At 46.9% G+C, this 17,292-nt stretch overlaps 1 protein-coding gene across 1 annotated transcript in view; it reads left to right on the top strand.

Annotated features, from left to right (window-relative positions):
• LOC123998310 (syntaxin-17-like) overlaps positions 1–17,292 on the top strand; it is a 54,533-nt gene continuing 37,241 nt past the window's right edge. The window contains exons 1-4 of the mRNA XM_046303409.1: positions 1–150; positions 776–971; positions 9,359–9,424; positions 14,574–14,766. Of these exons, the coding sequence (XP_046159365.1) occupies positions 837–971; positions 9,359–9,424; positions 14,574–14,766 (394 nt within the window). The 5' untranslated portion in view covers positions 1–150; positions 776–836. The remainder of the gene's footprint in view (positions 151–775; positions 972–9,358; positions 9,425–14,573; positions 14,767–17,292) is intronic.

The following is a 17,292-nucleotide window of genomic DNA, read 5'->3' as shown; positions in this document are numbered from 1 at the left end:
GATCGGAAGTAATTCGTCTGCGCGCAAAGCAGAGAGTTGTTTACAAACAGAAGAGAAAGTTGGACATGTAGCTAACTTGAGACACACAGTTACTAAATAGCCTAGAAGAATGCATCTCTCAAGTTTTACACTCATGGGTTTTTACTTTAAGTAAGTAATATGTTCACGGTTTGAAAATGAAATATGATAGATTTAAAGTTTGAATAGTCAGCTGTGCTGGCTAGCTTGCTAACATACTGTTAACTCACCTGACATACATCTGATTCTGGCAGTTATAACGTTATATTGTTACTTTAAGAGCACAATATAACGTTATAACTCCCAGCTAGCTAGAGGATGATGCCTTACCTCGGTCAAAATGTGTTTTAATGTGTCATAATTACAGACATTTCTTCTCTCTGGAACAAGCAAAGTTTTCTGTTATCATTTGTTCCCGGATGTTGTCGTTTAACTTCTTTAGCTAGCTAACAGCTCGAGACAGACTGAGACCCTGTTATTCAAACCTTGGGCAGGAGGGAGTTAGCAAACCTCCCTACTAGCCAGCAATGGTATGTTGTGATGTGTTTGGCATTGGGTTACATACAAGGAGGTGTGTGTGTGTGTGTGTGTGTGTGTGTGTGTGTGTGTGTGTGTGTGTGTGTGTGTGTGTGTGTGTGTGTGTGTGTGTGTGTGTGTGTGTGTGTGTGTGTGTGTGTGTGTGTGTATAAAAAACGGTCACGTGGTTGTGTGTGGCACACTGATGTTTGATGTATACCAACTCCCTCCTGTCTTCCAGGTAGCTGAGTAAGAGGAGCACGTGTGTATGGTTGCAGGTGTGAAAACACACCTGTGGTCAGATGTCAGGGAGGATGTCAGAGGAAGGGGGCAAGCTGACGCTGAGGCGTCTTGAAGGGCCAATCAACAAGTTCACTAAAGTAGCCCTGCCGACAGACCTAGAAAGACTGCAGAGACACCACAGCAATATACTGAAGGTAACACACACATATACTCACACATATACATTTACATTTACATTTAAGTCATTTAGCAGACGCTCTTATCCAGAGCGACTTACAAATTGGTGCATTCACCTTATGACATCCAGTGGAACAGTCACTTTACAATAGTGCATCTAAATCTTAAAGGGGGGAGAGGGATTACTTATCCTATCCTAGGTATTCCTTAAAGAGGTGGGGTTTCAGGTGTCTCCGGAAGGTGGTATATACATATATATATACACACACACATACCGTGCCTTGCGAAAGTATTCGGCCCCCTTGAACTTTGCGACCTTTTGCCACATTTCAGGCTTCAAACATAAAGATATAAAACTGTATTTTTTTGTGAAGAATCAACAAGTGGGACACAATCATGAAGTGGAATGACATTTATTGGATATTTCAAACTTTTTTAACTAATCAAAAACTGAATAATTGGGCGTGCAAAATTATTCAGCCCCTTTACTTTCAGTGCAGCAAACTCTCTCCAGAAGTTCAGTGAGGATCTCTGAATCTCGCGTCTTGTGACGGCCGGCCGCCCAACAACCTGCCCGTTTGACCCTATCCCCTCCTCTCTTCTCCAGACCATTTCCGGAGACCTTCTCCCTTACCTCACCTCGCTCATCAACTCATCCCTGACCGCTGGCTACGTCCCTTCCGTCTTCAAGAGAGCGAGAGTTGCACCCCTTCTGAAAAAACCTACACTCGATCCCTCCGATGTCAACAATTACAGACCAGTATCCCTTCTTTCTTTTCTCTCCAAAACTCTTGAACGTGCCGTCCTTGGCCAGCTCTCCCGCTATCCCTCTCTGAATGACCTTCTTGATCCAAATCAGTCAGGTTTCAAGACTAGTCATTCAACTGAGACTGCTCTCCTCTGTATCACGGAGGCGCTCCGCACTGCTAAAGCTAACTCTCTCTCCTCTGCTCTCATCCTTCTAGATCTATCGGCTGCCTTCGATACTGTGAACCATCAGATCCTCCTCTCCACCCTCTCCGAGTTGGGCATCTCCGGCGCGGCCCACACTTGGATTGCGTCCTACCTGACAGGTCGCTCCTACCAGGTGGCGTGGCGAGAATCTGTCTCCTCACCACGCGCTCTCACCACTGGTGTCCCCCAGGGCTCTGTTCTAGGCCCTCTCCTATTCTCGCTATACACCAAGTCACTTGGCTCTGTCATAACCTCACATGGTCTCTCCTATCATTGCTATGCAGACGACACACAATTAATCTTCTCCTTTCCCCCTTCTGATGACCAGGTGGCGAATCGCATCTCTGCATGTCTGGCAGACATATCAGTGTGGATGACGGATCACCACCTCAAGCTGAACCTCGGCAAGACGGAGCTGCTCTTCCTCCCGGGGAAGGACTGCCCGTTCCATGATCTCGCCATCACGGTTGACAACTCCATTGTGTCCTCCTCCCAGAGCGCTAAGAACCTTGGCGTGATCCTGGACAACACCCTGTCGTTCTCAACCAACATCAAGGCGGTGGCCCGTTCCTGTAGGTTCATGCTCTACAACATCCGCAGAGTACGACCCTGCCTCACACAGGAAGCGGCGCAGGTCCTAATCCAGGCACTTGTCATCTCCCGTCTGGATTACTGCAACTCGCTGTTGGCTGGGCTCCCTGCCTGTGCCATTAAACCCCTTCAACTCATCCAGAACGCCGCAGCCCGTCTGGTGTTCAACCTTCCCAAGTTCTCTCACGTCACCCCGCTCCTCCGTTCTCTCCACTGGCTTCCAGTTGAAGCCCGCATCCGCTACAAGACCATGGTGCTTGCCTACGGAGCTGTGAGGGGAACGGCACCTCAGTACCTCCAGGCTCTGATCAGGCCCTACACCCAAACAAGGGCACTGCGTTCATCCACCTCTGGCCTGCTCGCCTCCCTACCACTGAGGAAGTACAGCTCCCGCTCAGCCCAGTCAAAACTGTTCGCTGCTCTGGCCCCCCCAATGGTGGAACAAACTCCCTCACGACGCCAGGACAGCGGAGTCAATCACCACCTTCCGGAGACACCTGAAACCCCACCTCTTTAAGGAATACCTAGGATAGGATAAGTAATCCCTCTCACCCCCCCCTTTAAGATTTAGATGCACTATTGTAAAGTGACTGTTCCACTGGATGTCATAAGGTGAATGCACCAATTTGTAAGTCACTCTGGATAAGAGCGTCTGCTAAATGACTTAAATGTATGTAAATGTAAATGAATGATCAAATGTTGACCTAAATGACTAATGATGATAAATACAATCCACCTGTGTGTAATCAAGTCTCCGTATAAATGCACCTGCACTGTGATAGTCTCAGAGGTCCGTTAAAAGCGCAGAGAGCATCATGAAGAACAAGGAACACACCAGGCAGGTCCAAGATACTGTTGTGAAGAAGTTTAAAGCCGGATTTGGATACAAAAAGATTTCCCAACCTTTAAACATCCCAAGGAGCACTGTGCAAGCGATAATATTGAAATGGAAGGAGTATCAGACCACTGCAAATCTACCAAGACCTGGTCGTCCCTCTAAACTTTCAGCTCATACAAGGAGAAGACTGATCAGAGATGCAGCCAAGAGGCCCATGATCACTCTGGATGAACTGCAGAGATCTACAGCTGAGGTGGGAGACTGTCCATAGGACAACAATCAGTCGTATATTGCACAAATCTGGCCTTTATGGAAGAGTGGCAAGAAGAAAGCCATTTCTTAAAGATATCCATAAAAAGTGTTGTTTAAAGTTTGCCACAAGCCACCTGGGAGGCACACCAAACATTTTATTTAATTTATTTTTTTATTTCATCTTTATTTAACCAGGTAGGCTAGTTGAGAACAGGTTCTCATTTGCAACTGCGACCTGGCCAAGATAAAGCATAGCAGTGTGAACAGACAACACAGAGTTACACATGGAGTAAATAATTAACAAGTCAATAACACAGAGAAAAAAAGGGGAGTCTATATACAATGTGTGCAAAAGGCATGAGGAGGTAGGCGAATAATTATAATATTGCAGATTAACACTGGAGTGATAAATGATCAGATGATCATGTACAGGTAGAGATATTGGTGTGCAAAAGATCAGAAAAGTAAATAAATAAAAACTGTGGGGATGAGGTAGGTGAAAATGGGTGTGCTATTTACCAATAGATTATGTACAGCTGCAGCGATTGGTTAGCTGCTCAGCTAGCTGATGTTTGAAGTTGGTGAGGAAGATAAAAGTCTCCAACTTCAGCGATTTTTGCAATTCGTTCCAGTCACAGGCAGCAGAGTACTGGAACGAAAGGGATGATCAATGAGATACACCTGCTGGAGCGCGTGCTACGGATGGGTGTTGCCATCGTGTCCAATTTGTAAGTCACTCTGGATAAGAGCGTCTGCTAAATGACTTAAATGTAAATGTAAATGTGACCAGTGAGCTGAGATAAGGCGGAGCTTTGCCTAGCATGGCCTTGTAGATGACCTGAAGCCAGTGGGTCTGGCGACTAATATGTAGTGAGGGCCAGCCGACTAGAGCATACAAGTCGCAGTGGTGGGTAGTATAAGGTGCTTTAGTGACAAAACGGATGGCACTGTGATAAACTGCATCCAGTTTGCTGAGTAGAGTGTTGGAAGCAATTTTGTAGATGACGTCACTGAAGTCGAGGATCGGTAGGATAGTCAGTTTTACTAGGGTAAGCTTGGCAGCGTGAGTGAAGGAGGCTTTGTTGCGGAATAGAAAGCTGATTCTTGATTTGATTTTCGATTGGAGATGTTTGATATGGATCTGGAAGGAGAGTTTGCAGTCTAGCCAGACACCTAGGTACTTATAGGTGTCCACATATTCAAGGTCGGAGCCATCCAGTGTGGTGATGCTAGTCGGGCATGCGGGTGCAGGCAGCGATCGGAAAAGCATGCATTTGGTTTTACTAGCGTTTAAGAGCAGTTGGAGGCCACGGAAGGAGTGTTGTATGGCATTGAAGCTCGATTGGAGGTTAGATAGCACAGTGTCCAATGACGGGCCGAAAGTGTATACAATGGTGTCGTCTGCGTAGAGGTGGATCAGGGAATCGCCCACAGCAAGAGCAACATCATTGATATATACAGAGAAAAGTGTCGGCCCGAGAATTGAACCCTGTGGCACCCCCATAGAGACTGCCAGAGGACCGGACAACATGCCCTCCGATTTGACACACTGAACTCTGTCTGCAAAGTAATTGGTGAACCAGGCAAGGCAGTCTTCCGAAAAACCGAGGCTACTGAGTCTGCCGATAAGAATATGGTGATTGACAGAGTTGAAAGCCTTGGCAAGGTCGATGAAGACGGCTGCACAGTACTGTCTTTTATCGATGCCGGTTATGATGTCGTTTAGTACCTTGAGTGTGGCTGAGGTGCACCCGTGACCGGCTCGGAAACCGGATTGCATAGCGGAGAAGGTACGGTGGGATTCGAGATGGTCAGTCACCTGTTTGTTGACTTGGCTTTCGAAGACCTTAGATAGGCAGGGCAGGATGGATATAGGTCTGTAACAGTTTGGGTCCAGGGTGTCACCCCCTTTGAAGAGGGGGATGACTGCGGCAGCTTTCCAGTCCTTGGGGATCTCAGACGATATGAGAGGTTGAACAGGCTGGTAATAGGGGTTGCGACAATGGCGGCGGATAGTTTCAGAAATAGAGGGTCCAGATTGTCAAGCCCAGCTGATTTATACGGGTCCAGGTTTTGCAGCTCTTTCAGAACATCTGCTATCTGGATTTGGGTAAAGGAGAACCTGGAAAGGCTTGGGCGAGGAGCTGCGGGGGGCCGGGGCTGTTGGCCGAGGTAGGAGTAGCCAGGCTGAAGGCATGGCCAGCCGTTGAGAAATGCTTGTTGAAGTTTTCGATAATCATGGATTTGTCGGTGGTGACCGTGTTCCCTAGCCTCAGTGCAGTGGGCAGCTGGGAGGAGGTGCTCTTGTTCTCCATGGACTTCACAGTGTCCCAGAACTTTTTGGAGTTGGAGCTACAGGATGCAAACTTCTGCCTGAAGAAGCTGGCCTTAGCTTTCCTGACTGACTGCGTGTATTGGTTCCTGACTTCCCTGAACAGTTGCATATCGCGGGGACTGTTCGATGCTATTGCAGTCCGCCACAGGATGTTTTTGTGCTGGTCGAGGGCAGTCAGGTCTGGAGTGAACCAAGGGCTGTATCTGTTCTTAGTTCTGCATTTTTTGAACGGTGCATGCTTATCTAATATGGTGAGGAAGTTTCTCTTACAGAATGACCAGGTATCCTCAACTGACGGGATGAGGTCAATGTCCTTCCAGGATGCCCGGGCCAGGTCGATTAGAAAGGCCTGCTCACAGAAGTGTTTTAGGGAGCGTTTGACAGTGATGAGGGGTGGTCGTTTGACTGCGGCACCGTAGCGGATACAGGCAATGAGGCAGTGGTCGCTGAGATCCTGGTTGAAGACAGCGGAGGTGTATTTGGAGGGCCAGTTGGTCAGGATGACGTCTATGAGGGTGCCCTTGCTTACAGAGTTAGGGTTGTACCTGGTGGGTTCTTTGATGATTTGTGTGAGATTGAGGGCATCTAGCTTAGATTGTAGGACGGCCAGGGTGTTAAGCATGTCCCAGTTTAGGTCACCTAACATTATGAGCTCTGAAGATAGATGGGGGCCAATTAATTCACAAATGGTGTCCAGGGCACAGCTGGGAGCTGAGGGGGGTCAGTAGCAGGCGGCAACAGTGAGAGACTTATTTCCGGAGAGAGTAATTTTCAGAATTAGTAGTTCGAACTGTTTGGGTATGGACCTGGAAAGTATGACATTACTTTGCAGGCTATCTCTGCAGTAGACTGCAACTCCTCCCCCTTTAGCAGTTCTATCTTGACGGAAGATGTTATAGTTGGGTATGGAAATCTCTGAATTTTTGGTGGCCTTCCTGAGCCAGGATTCAGACACGGCAAGGACATCAGGGTTAGCAGAGTGTGCTAAAGCAGTGAGTAAAACAAACTTAGGGAGGAGGCTTCTGATGTTGACATGCATGAAACCAAAGCTTTTTCGATCACAGAAGTCAACAAATGAGGGTGCCTGGGGACATGCAGGGCCAGGGTTTACCTCCACATCACCCGTGGAACAGAGAAGGAGTAGTATGAGGGTGCGGCTAAGGGCTATCAAAACTGGTCGCCTAGAGCGTTGGGGACAGAGAATTAGAGGAGCAGGTTTCTGGGCATGGTAGAATATATTCAGGGCATAATGCGCAGACAGGGGTATGGTGGGGTGCGGGTATGGCGGAGGTATGCCCAGGCACTGGGTGATGATGAGAGAGGTTTTATCTCTGGACATGCTGGTTGTAATGGGTGAGGTCACCGCATATGTTGGAGGAGGGACAAAGGAGGTATCAGGGGTATGAGGAGTGGGACTAGGGGCTCCATAGTGAACTAAAACAATGATAACTAACCTGAGCAACAGTATACAAGGCATATTGACATTTGAGAGAGACATACAGCGAGGCATACAGTAATCACAGGTGTTGAATTGGGAAAGCTAGCTAAAACAGTGGGTGAGACAACAGCTAATCGGCTAGCATAACAACAGCAGGTAAAATGGCATTGACTAGGCAACGGGGCCGACAGATAAAACAAACAAGCAGAATGGAGTACCGTGATTAATGGACAGTCCAGCGTGCATCAGCTATGTAGCCAAGTGATCAGAGTCCAGGGGCAGCGGTGGATGGGGCAGGGGGCTGGGCTGGCGAGTGTTATCCAGGTTAAGAAAACTAACAATGACTAAGTAGCTTGTAGCTAGCTAACTGGTAGCTAAGTAGCTTGTAGCTAGCTAGCTGGTAGCTAAATAGCTTGTAGCTAGCTGGTTAGCTTCTGGAGGTTCTTGGGTGTGTTCTGGGCTAAACAAGCTAAACAAGCTAGCAGTTAGCATGCCGAGTTAGCAAGCAAGGAGATAGCGAGGGCTAGTGAGTTAGCCTTTGGAGGACGTTGCGATGGGGTGAGTCTGTTTATTCCTCTTCATGCGGTGACATCGATAGAACTGTCGTGGATCCGGGTATAGAAGCCCAGGAGTATGCTAGGAGCTCTGGCCGGGCTAGCTTCAAGCTACGTGGGTGGAAACGCTAGCCAGGAGTAATCAACCAGGGTTGCTGTTTAGCTCGATAGCTAGTTGTGAAGATCCAGCTGAAGAATGTTCCGTTTGTGGTGGGAATCCGGGGTAAAAAATAAATAGGTCCGTTATGCTCTGGTTAGCGTCGCGTTGTTCGAACTGGCGAGAGCTTTCCGAGCTAAAGGTTAGCTGAAGACCGCTAGCATAGCTGGTGGATTAGCTGGCTAGCTTCAGTTGAAGGGTTCCGGTTTTGAAGTAAATATAACTACTTTAGGAAAAGTAGCTACATTGGCGGGTTGCAGAAGAGTATTTGGAAGCTTAGGTTTAGCAAAATGTTTTTAAAGATATGCGAAGAAAAAAATATCTAAAATATCTCAAACGAAAAAGAGACGATATTTACAGAGAGACGATACGACAGGACGAGTTACTGCTACGCCATCTTGGAACTAACTGAACATGTGGAAGAAGGTGCTCTGGTCAGATGAAACCAAAATTGAACTTTTTGGCAACAATGCAAAACGTTATGTTTGGCGTAAAAGCAACACAGCTCATCACCCTGAACACACCATCCCCACTGTCAAACATGGTGGTGGCAGCATCATGGTTTGGGCCTGCTTTTCTTCAGCAGGGACAGGGAAGATGGTTCAAATTGATGGGAAGATGGATGGAGCCAAATACAGGACCATTCTGGAAGAAAACCTGATGGAGTCTGCAAAAGACCTGAGACTGGGACGGAGATTTGTCTTCCAACAAGACGATAATCCAAAACCTTTTAGCAAAATCTACAATGGAATGGTTCAAAAATAAATGGCCAAGTCAAAGTCCAGACCTGAATCAAATCGAGAATCTGGGGAAAGAACTGAAAACTGCTGTTCACAAATGCTCTCCATCCAACCTCACTGAGCTCAAGCTGTTTTGCAAGGAGGAATGGGAAAAATTTCAGTCTCTCAATTTGCAAAACTGATAGAGAGATACCCCAAGCGATTACAGCTGTAATCGCAGCAAAGTATTAACTTAAGGGGGCTGAATAATTTTGCACGCCCAATTTTTCCGTTTTTGATTTGTTAAAAAAGTTTGAAATATCCAATAAATGTCGTTCCACTTCATGATTGTGTCTCACTTGTTGATGATTCTTCACAAAAAAAATACAGTTTTATATCTTTATGTTTGAAGCCTGAAATGTGGCAAAAGGTCGCAAAGTTCAAGGGGGCCGAATACTTTCGCAAGGCACTGTATATACACACGCAAACTCACATCACCGACCATTGGACATTACAGAAGAACCACATACAGAGAAGCAGCAACTGAGCTTGTTATTGTCTTACAGTTCCAGCATAGTGGACAATGGGATCGCCTTCATCAGGAGCACATCAATGCCAGCCGCACTGTGCAGGTAAAACATAGACACACGCACACTGGCCTTGTGCTGAGTATATGCAGTATGTTGTGATTGTGTGCTGTGTGCCTGCAGGAGATCAGGAGTGTGTATGTAAAATTGAGTGTGTGTTATAAAAGGGTCTGTGTGTGTGTGTGTTTTTTTCACAATGACACCACCATGTCTTTGGAAGTGAAGGATTCACCCCCACCTCCTTCCCTCACACACACACACACACACTCAAAACACACCATTCCCCTCAAACCCCTTGAGAGGGGCAGAGTGCTTTCCTGTGTGGCGTGTGTGTGTTTCTGTCCGCTGGGCTGGGTGTGTGTAAGGAAGCTGAAGATGGGTGATGATACACAAGGACATGCAGCACAGATAGAGCCTAAGAGAAGTAGAGAGAGAGCAAGAAAGGCAGAGGGAAGCAGAGAAAGACAGCATCACCCCCCCCCCACTCTCTAGGCAGGAAGTGAAGTCTCTAGCAGGAAGTGGGCTTCTCTGCTTTCTGTATTTCTGTCTGCATGCCTCTATTTTCATCCATCACTCATCTATTCATCCCTTTCTCCTAACTGTGAATATTATTATAGACCCCCCTCTGCTGCTCATCACTTTGAGGGAATAGGTTAGGTAGTTTGGACAGCACACTACAGATCACTTCCACACTCCATTCCCCCAGGGGGCAGCAGCAACCTTGTCCAGGTGGTTGATAAGCACATTCGGTGCTGTCAATTAGGGTGATTGTTAGTCAGAGTACCAGCTCGGAGAGCCTACTGGTTTGATTTGAACATATTTATGTTTAGTCATCATCTGAACAAATAATAATCCACTTGGACCGGCCGACCAAGAGGTGAAGACGGAGCCCTGGACCTACGGTAAGGTAGCTGTCTGCTGGGTACATACATTCACACCTAGACGCATACACTGATTCTTCAGGTTACAGACTAGTTAACTAGGCCTAAGACTTAGTGAGTGGAACAATATTAGCAGGCTAGTGAATCGGTTTCGTAACGCCCTGTGTGTGTGTGTGTGTTGGTGTGGCAGGGCCTATTTAGCAACGTGTGCCTGGTTTCACTTTCTCCCTGGTGTTTACTGTGTGTTTGTCTGCAGAGATGGATTCCTGCTGCTTCACATGCCTGTCTGTCCCCGACTGACTGGCTGACACACAGTCACACACACACCGCTGGCTGAGTGACTGACAATCATACAACGGTCTCAGGGGTCCCCCCCTCCCTATCCCCTTCCCCCCAGAGATAACAACAGCCTGAAAACACACAAATATGGACCAGTTACACTCCTACACACCTTTCAATCAGTAGACCGTAGTCCTGTAAACGCCTTTTGCCCCCAAAAAATACAGAATTTTTTTTTTTGTGTAATTTTTTATTTAACCTTTATTTAACCAGGTAGGATAGTTGAGAACAAGTTCTCATTTGCAACTGCGACCTGGCCAAGATAAAGCAAAGCAGTGTGACACAGACAACAACACAGAGTTACACATGGAATAAACAAACATACAGTCAATAACACAATAAACAAGTCAATGACACAGTAGAAAAAAGAAAGTCTATATACAGAAAGGCATGAGGAGGTAAGGCATGAGGAGAAGGCATAAGGAGGTAAGGCATGAGGAGAAGGCATGAGGAGGTAAGGCATGAGGAGGTAAGGCATGAGGAGAAGGCATGAGGAGGTAAGGCATGAGGAGAAGGCATGAGGAGAAGGCATGAGGAGGTAAGGCATGAGGAGGTAAGGCATGAGGAGAAGGCATGAGGAGGTAAGGCATGAGGAGGTAAGGCATGAGGAGGTAAGGCATGAGGAGAAGGCATAAGGAGGTAAGGCATGAGGAGGTAAGGCATGAGGAGGTAAGGCATGAGGAGGTAAGGCATGAGGAGGTAAGGCATGAGGAGGTAAGGCATGAGGAGAAGGCATGAGGAGGTAAGGCATGAGGAGGGAAGGCATGAGGAGAAGGCATGAGGAGAAGGCATGAGGAGGTAAGGCATGAGGAGAAGGCATGAGGAGGTAAGGCATGAGGAGAAGGCATGAGGAGGTAAGGCATGAGGAGGTAAGGCATGAGGAGGTAAGGCATGAGGAGGTAAGGCATGAGGAGGTAAGGCATGAGGAGGTAAGGCATGAGGAGGTAAGGCATGAGGATGAGGAGGTAAGGCATGAGGAGGTAAGGCATGAGGAGAAGGCATAAGGCATGAGGAGAAGGCATGAGGAGGTAAGGCATGAGGAGAAAGGCATGAGGAGGTAAGGCATGAGGAGGTAAGGTAAGGCATGAGGAGGTAAGGCATGAGGAGGTAAGGTAAGGCATGAGGAGGTAAGGCATGAGGAGAAGGCATGAGGAGGTAAGGCATGAGGCATGAGGAGAAGGCATGAGGAGAAGGCATGAGGAGGTAAGGCATGAGGAGGGAAGGCATGAGGAGGTAAGGCATGAGGAGGTAAGGCATGAGGAGAAGGCATGAGGAGGTAAGGCATGAGGAGAAGGCATGAGGAGGGAAGGCATGAGGAGGTAAGGCATGAGGAGGGAAGGCATGAGGAGAAGGCATGAGGAGGTAAGGCATGAGGAGGTAAGGCAATAAATAGGCCATAGGAGCGAATAATTACAATTTAGCAAATTAACACTGGAGTGATAAATGAGCAGATGGTGATGTGCAAGTAGAGATACTGGTGTGCAAAATAGCAGAAAAGTAAACAAAATAAAAACAGTATGGGGATGAGGTAAGTAGATTGGGTGAGCTATTTATAGATGGACTATGTACAGCTGCAGCGATCGGTTAGCTGCTCAGATAGCAGATGTTTAAAGTTAGCGAGGAAAATAAAAGTCTCAAACTTCAGCGATTTTTGCAATTCTCTCCAGTCACAGGCAGCAGAGAACTGGAAGGAAAGGTGGCCAAAGAGGTGTTGGCTTTCGCGATGATCAGTGAGATATACCTGCTGGAGCGCGTGCTATGGGTGGGTGTTGTTATTGTGACCAGTGAACTGAGATAAGGCAGTGCTTTCCCTAGTATAGACTTAGATGTCCTGGAGCCAGTGGGTCTGGCGACGAATATGTAGCGAGGGCCAGCCAACTAGAGCGTATAGGTCGCAATGGTGGTTGGTATAAGGTGATTTGGTAACAAAACGGATGGCACTGTGATAGACTGCATCCAGTTTGCTGAGTAGAGTATTGGAAGCTATTTTGTAGATGACATCGCCGAAGTCAAGGATCGGTAGGATAGTCAGTTTTACTAGGTTAAGTTTGGCGGCGTGAGTGAAGGAGGCTTTGTTGCGAAATAGAAAGCCGATTCTAGATTTGATTTTGGATTGGAGATGTTTAATGAGTCTGGAAGGAGAGAATAGCCAGACACCTAGGTATTTATAGTTGTCCACATATTCTAGGTCAGAACTGTCCAGAGTAGTGATGCTGGTCGGGCAGGCGGGTGTAGGCAGCAAACGGTTGGAAAGCATGTATTTGGTTTTAATAGCGTTTAAGAGCAGTTGGAGGCCACAGAAGGAGTGTCGTATGGCATTGAAGCTCGTTTGGAGGTTAGTTAGCACAGTGTCCAAGGAAGGGCCAGAAGTATACAGAATGGTGTCGTCTGTGTAGAGGTGGATCAGGGAATCGCCCGCAGCAAGAGAGACATCATTGATATATACAGAGAAAAGAGTTGAACCCTGTGGTACCCCCATAGAGACTTGAACCCTGTGGTACCCCCATAGAGACTTGAACCCTGTGGTACCCCCATAGAGACTGCCAGAGGTCCGGAAAACAGGCCCTCCGATTTGACACACTACACTGAACTCTGTCTGAAAAGTAGTTGGTGAACCAGGTTAGGCAGTCATTAGAAAAACCAAGGCTATTGAGTCTGCCGATAAGAATACGGTGATTGACAGAGTCGAAAGCCTTGGCCAAGTCAATGAAGACGGCTGCACCGTACTGTCTTTTATCGATGGCGGTTATGCAATCGTTTAGTAACAATATCCTCTTAAATAAATCCTCTTCGATATAAAGTCCCCTGTTTACGGGACCTGCGCGGTTCTGACTGAAATTTTTGCTTATAAATCGATCGAGTTGGCTTGCATTGAGCAGTAGCCCTGATTTTTACAGACACAGTAGCATGTCTCTTCTGCCTGTATGAAGCAGCATATGCCTGGAATCCTTACACCGTAATGCAGCGAGGGGGAGTGGTTTCATCACCGTACCACATTCAGATCGATTTATAGCCAGTAGGTCTAAAATAATGAATAGATTTGTAACAAAACCCACTTTCTGTTTGTGATAGACGGACACTATATGAGATGAAAGGCCTAACGAGTTCATGAAATATTCTCAGTGATGGGGACAGACGTTTTGATCAAGAGACCTTTAGAAAATATGCCCATTTTCTCTAACAATAAATATACAAATATGTATTATACAGAAATCTTGTAGTTAGTCGTTTTATAAATTGATTATACTATATTTAGAACAAATAAGTTATTTCAAGCCTTCTTTATACAGTTTAGTTATAGGATATCCATCATATAACATATTGGTATCATGTTTGAATCATGTTTGTGCTGTGTACTTGATATTGTGTCTTGAAAGGTGACTACACCTCACCAGTCTAACTGTTTTTCCAGAAAGGGGAAATTTGAACCGTAGAGATTGCAGCATTACTAGTTATTGTTTATGGCCCTCTCATGGTAAATAATTACTTTAGGGGATTACGTAGATTACATTTAAGAGGTTTTAACCAACCTTCTCCAGCAGCGCAGAGAGTTCATTCACCTGTTAATGTTCTTATTGTTGATGTTCTTTGTGTGTGTGTGTGTTATCTGTGAAGCGTATGCTAACAGCTCTTTAGCGTTCTGACAGGTGTCTCCCCGTGGCCATAGCAGCTCAATGCTAATCCAGTCTGCAGCTGTGCGTGTATGTTTATTCATCATGTCTAATTAGCGTGGGAGCATATATTGGTCATGACCTCCTGACCCCTGCCCTGGTCTGCCCTGGGGCTGATGGGTACAACCAGGGGAGGCGATCTGACACCCTCCTACTTCCCCCTTCTCACTCCTCCTCCCAGCAGAGACACTGGAACCTGTCTGTCTGTATGAGGGTGTACTTCTCTCTCTCTCATGCCTCTTTTTTAAATCTATCTGTTGGGAAGTTGACCTACTTGTTGAACCTCTCTCTCCCTCTCTGTAGCAGTTGAGGGCTAATGTTAGAGAGATGGAGAAGCTGTGTGGACGTGTCCGCCCGGAGGACGGCCCCGCCCTGGAGAGGCTGGTTCAGCCAATCAGAGACCGAGCATCTGCTGCCACGCAAGACTTCCTACTCCTGCATTCTAACCCCGCCCCTCTGCCACAGGCACCACGCCCCCCAGACCACTCATCCTCAGGTAGCACCGCCCCCTTCCCCTCTATTCAACTACATCAGTTCATTCCATTCTATGGCAGCCATGTTCACTCTTCCTTTATTGACCAATAAATCAGCTAAATGCTCATTATGAATTTGAAAATTTCAGAAGCAGTAACATGTCAGGATCTAAAGTTGGTCACTCTGGGAAACTATGCAGTTTTTTTTTTTTTTTACGTGTTATTTCTTACATTAGTACCCCAGGTCATCTTAGGTTTCATTACATACAGTCGAGAAGAACTACTGAATATAAGATCAGCGTCAACTCACCATCAGTACGACCAAGAATATGTTTTTCGCGACGCGGATCCTGTGTTCTGCCTTTCAAACAGGACAGCGGAATGGATCCCATGCTGCGACCCCAAAAAACGACTCAGAAAAAGAGGGAAACGAGGCGGTCTCCTGGTCAGACTCCGGAGACGGGCACACCGTGCACCACTCCCTAGCATTCTTCTTGCCAATGTCCAGTCTCTTGACAACAAGGTTGATGAAATCCGAGCAAGGGTAGCATTCCAGAGGGACATCAGAGACTGTAACGTTCTTTGCTTCACGGAAACATGGCTCACTGGAGAGACGCTATCCGATGCGGTGCAGCCAACGGGTTTCTCCACGCATCGTGCCGACAGAAACAGACATCTTTCTGGTAAGAAGAGGGGCGGGGGCGTATGCCTTATGGCTAACGAGACATGGTGTGATATAAGAAACATACAGGAACTCAAATCCTTCTGTTCACCTGATTTAGAATTCCTCACAATCAAATGTAGACCGCATTACCTACCAAGAGAATTCTCTTCGATTATAATCACAGCCGTATATACCCCCCCCAAGCAGACACATTGATGGCTCTGAACGAACTCTATTTAACTCTTTGCAAACTGGAAACCATTTATCCGGAGGCTGCATTCATTGTTGCTGGGGATTTTAACTAATCTGAAAACAAGACTCCTACATTTTATCAGCATATCGATTGCGCAACCAGGGGTGGTAAAACCTTGGATCATTGTTACTCTAACTTCCGCGACGCATATAAGGCCCTGCCCCGCCCCCCTTTCGGAAAAGCTGACCACGACTCCATTTTGTTGATCCCTGCCTACAGACAGAAACTTAAACAAGAGGCTCCCACGCTGAGGTCTGTCCAACGCTGGTCCGACCAAGCTGACTCCACACTCCACACTGACCTCTGGCAGTCTCTATGGGGGTGCCACAGGGTTCAATTCTTGGACCGACTCTCTTCTCTGTATACATCAATGAGGTCGCTCTTGCTGCTGGTGAGTCTCTGATCCACCTCTACGCAGACGACACCATTCTGTATACTTCTGGCCCTTCTTTGGACATTGTGTTAACAACCCTCCAGGCAAGCTTCAATGCCATACAACTCTCCTTCCGTGGCCTCCAATTGCTCTTAAATACAAGTAAAACTAAATGCATGCTCTTCAACCGATCGCTACCTGCACCTACCCGCCTGTCCAACATCACTACTCTGGACGGCTCTGACTTAGAATACGTGGACAACTACAAATACTTAGGTGTCTGGTTAGACTGTAAACTCTCCTTCCAGACCCATATCAAACATCTCCAATCCAAAGTTAAATCTAGAATTGGCTTCCTATTTCGCAACAAAGCATCCTTCACTCATGCTGCCAAACATACCCTTGTAAAACTGACCATCCTACCAATCCTCGACTTTGGCGATGTCATTTACAAAATAGCCTCCAATACCCTACTCAACAAATTGGATGCAGTCTATCACAGTGCAATCCGTTTTGTCACCAAAGCCCCATATACTACCCACCAGAGCGACCTGTACGCTCTCGTTGGCTGGCCCTCGCTTCATACTCGTCGCCAAACCCACTGGCTCCATGTCATCTACAAGACCCTGCTAGGTAAAGTCCCCCCTTATCGCAGCTCGCTGGTCACCATAGCATCTCCCACCTGTAGCACACGCTCCAGCAGGTATATCTCTCTTGTCACCCCCAAAACCAATTATTTCTTTGGCCGCCTCTCCTTCCAGTTCTCTGCTGCCAATGACTGGAACGAACTACAAAAATCTCTGAAACTGGAAACACTTATCTCCCTCACTAGCTTTAAGCACCAACTGTCAGAGCAGCTCACAGATTACTGCACCGGGAAGACGCTATCCAGGGCGGTGCAGCCAACGGGTTTCTCCACGCATCGCGCCGACAGAAACAAACATCTTTCTAGTAAGAAGAGTGGCGGGGACGTATGCCTCATGACTAACGAGACATGGTGTGATGAAAGAAACATACAGGAACTCAAATCCTTCTGTTCACCTGATTTTGAATTCCTCACAATCAAATGTAGACCGCATTATCTACCAAGAGAATTCTCTTCGATTATAATCAAAGCCGTATATATCCCCCCCCCAAGCAGACACATCGATGGCTCTGAACAAACTTTATTTAACTCTTTGCAAACTGGAAACCATTTATCCGGAGGCTGCATTCATTGTAGCTGGGGATTTTAACAAAGCTAATCTGAAAACAAGACT

The sequence above is a fragment of the Oncorhynchus gorbuscha genome, linkage group LG15 (assembly GCF_021184085.1).
Source record: "Oncorhynchus gorbuscha isolate QuinsamMale2020 ecotype Even-year linkage group LG15, OgorEven_v1.0, whole genome shotgun sequence".
Lineage (NCBI taxonomy): Eukaryota > Metazoa > Chordata > Actinopteri > Salmoniformes > Salmonidae > Oncorhynchus > Oncorhynchus gorbuscha.
Note: the sequence above shows the minus strand (reverse complement) of the source record. Positions and strands in the feature narration are given on the sequence as shown.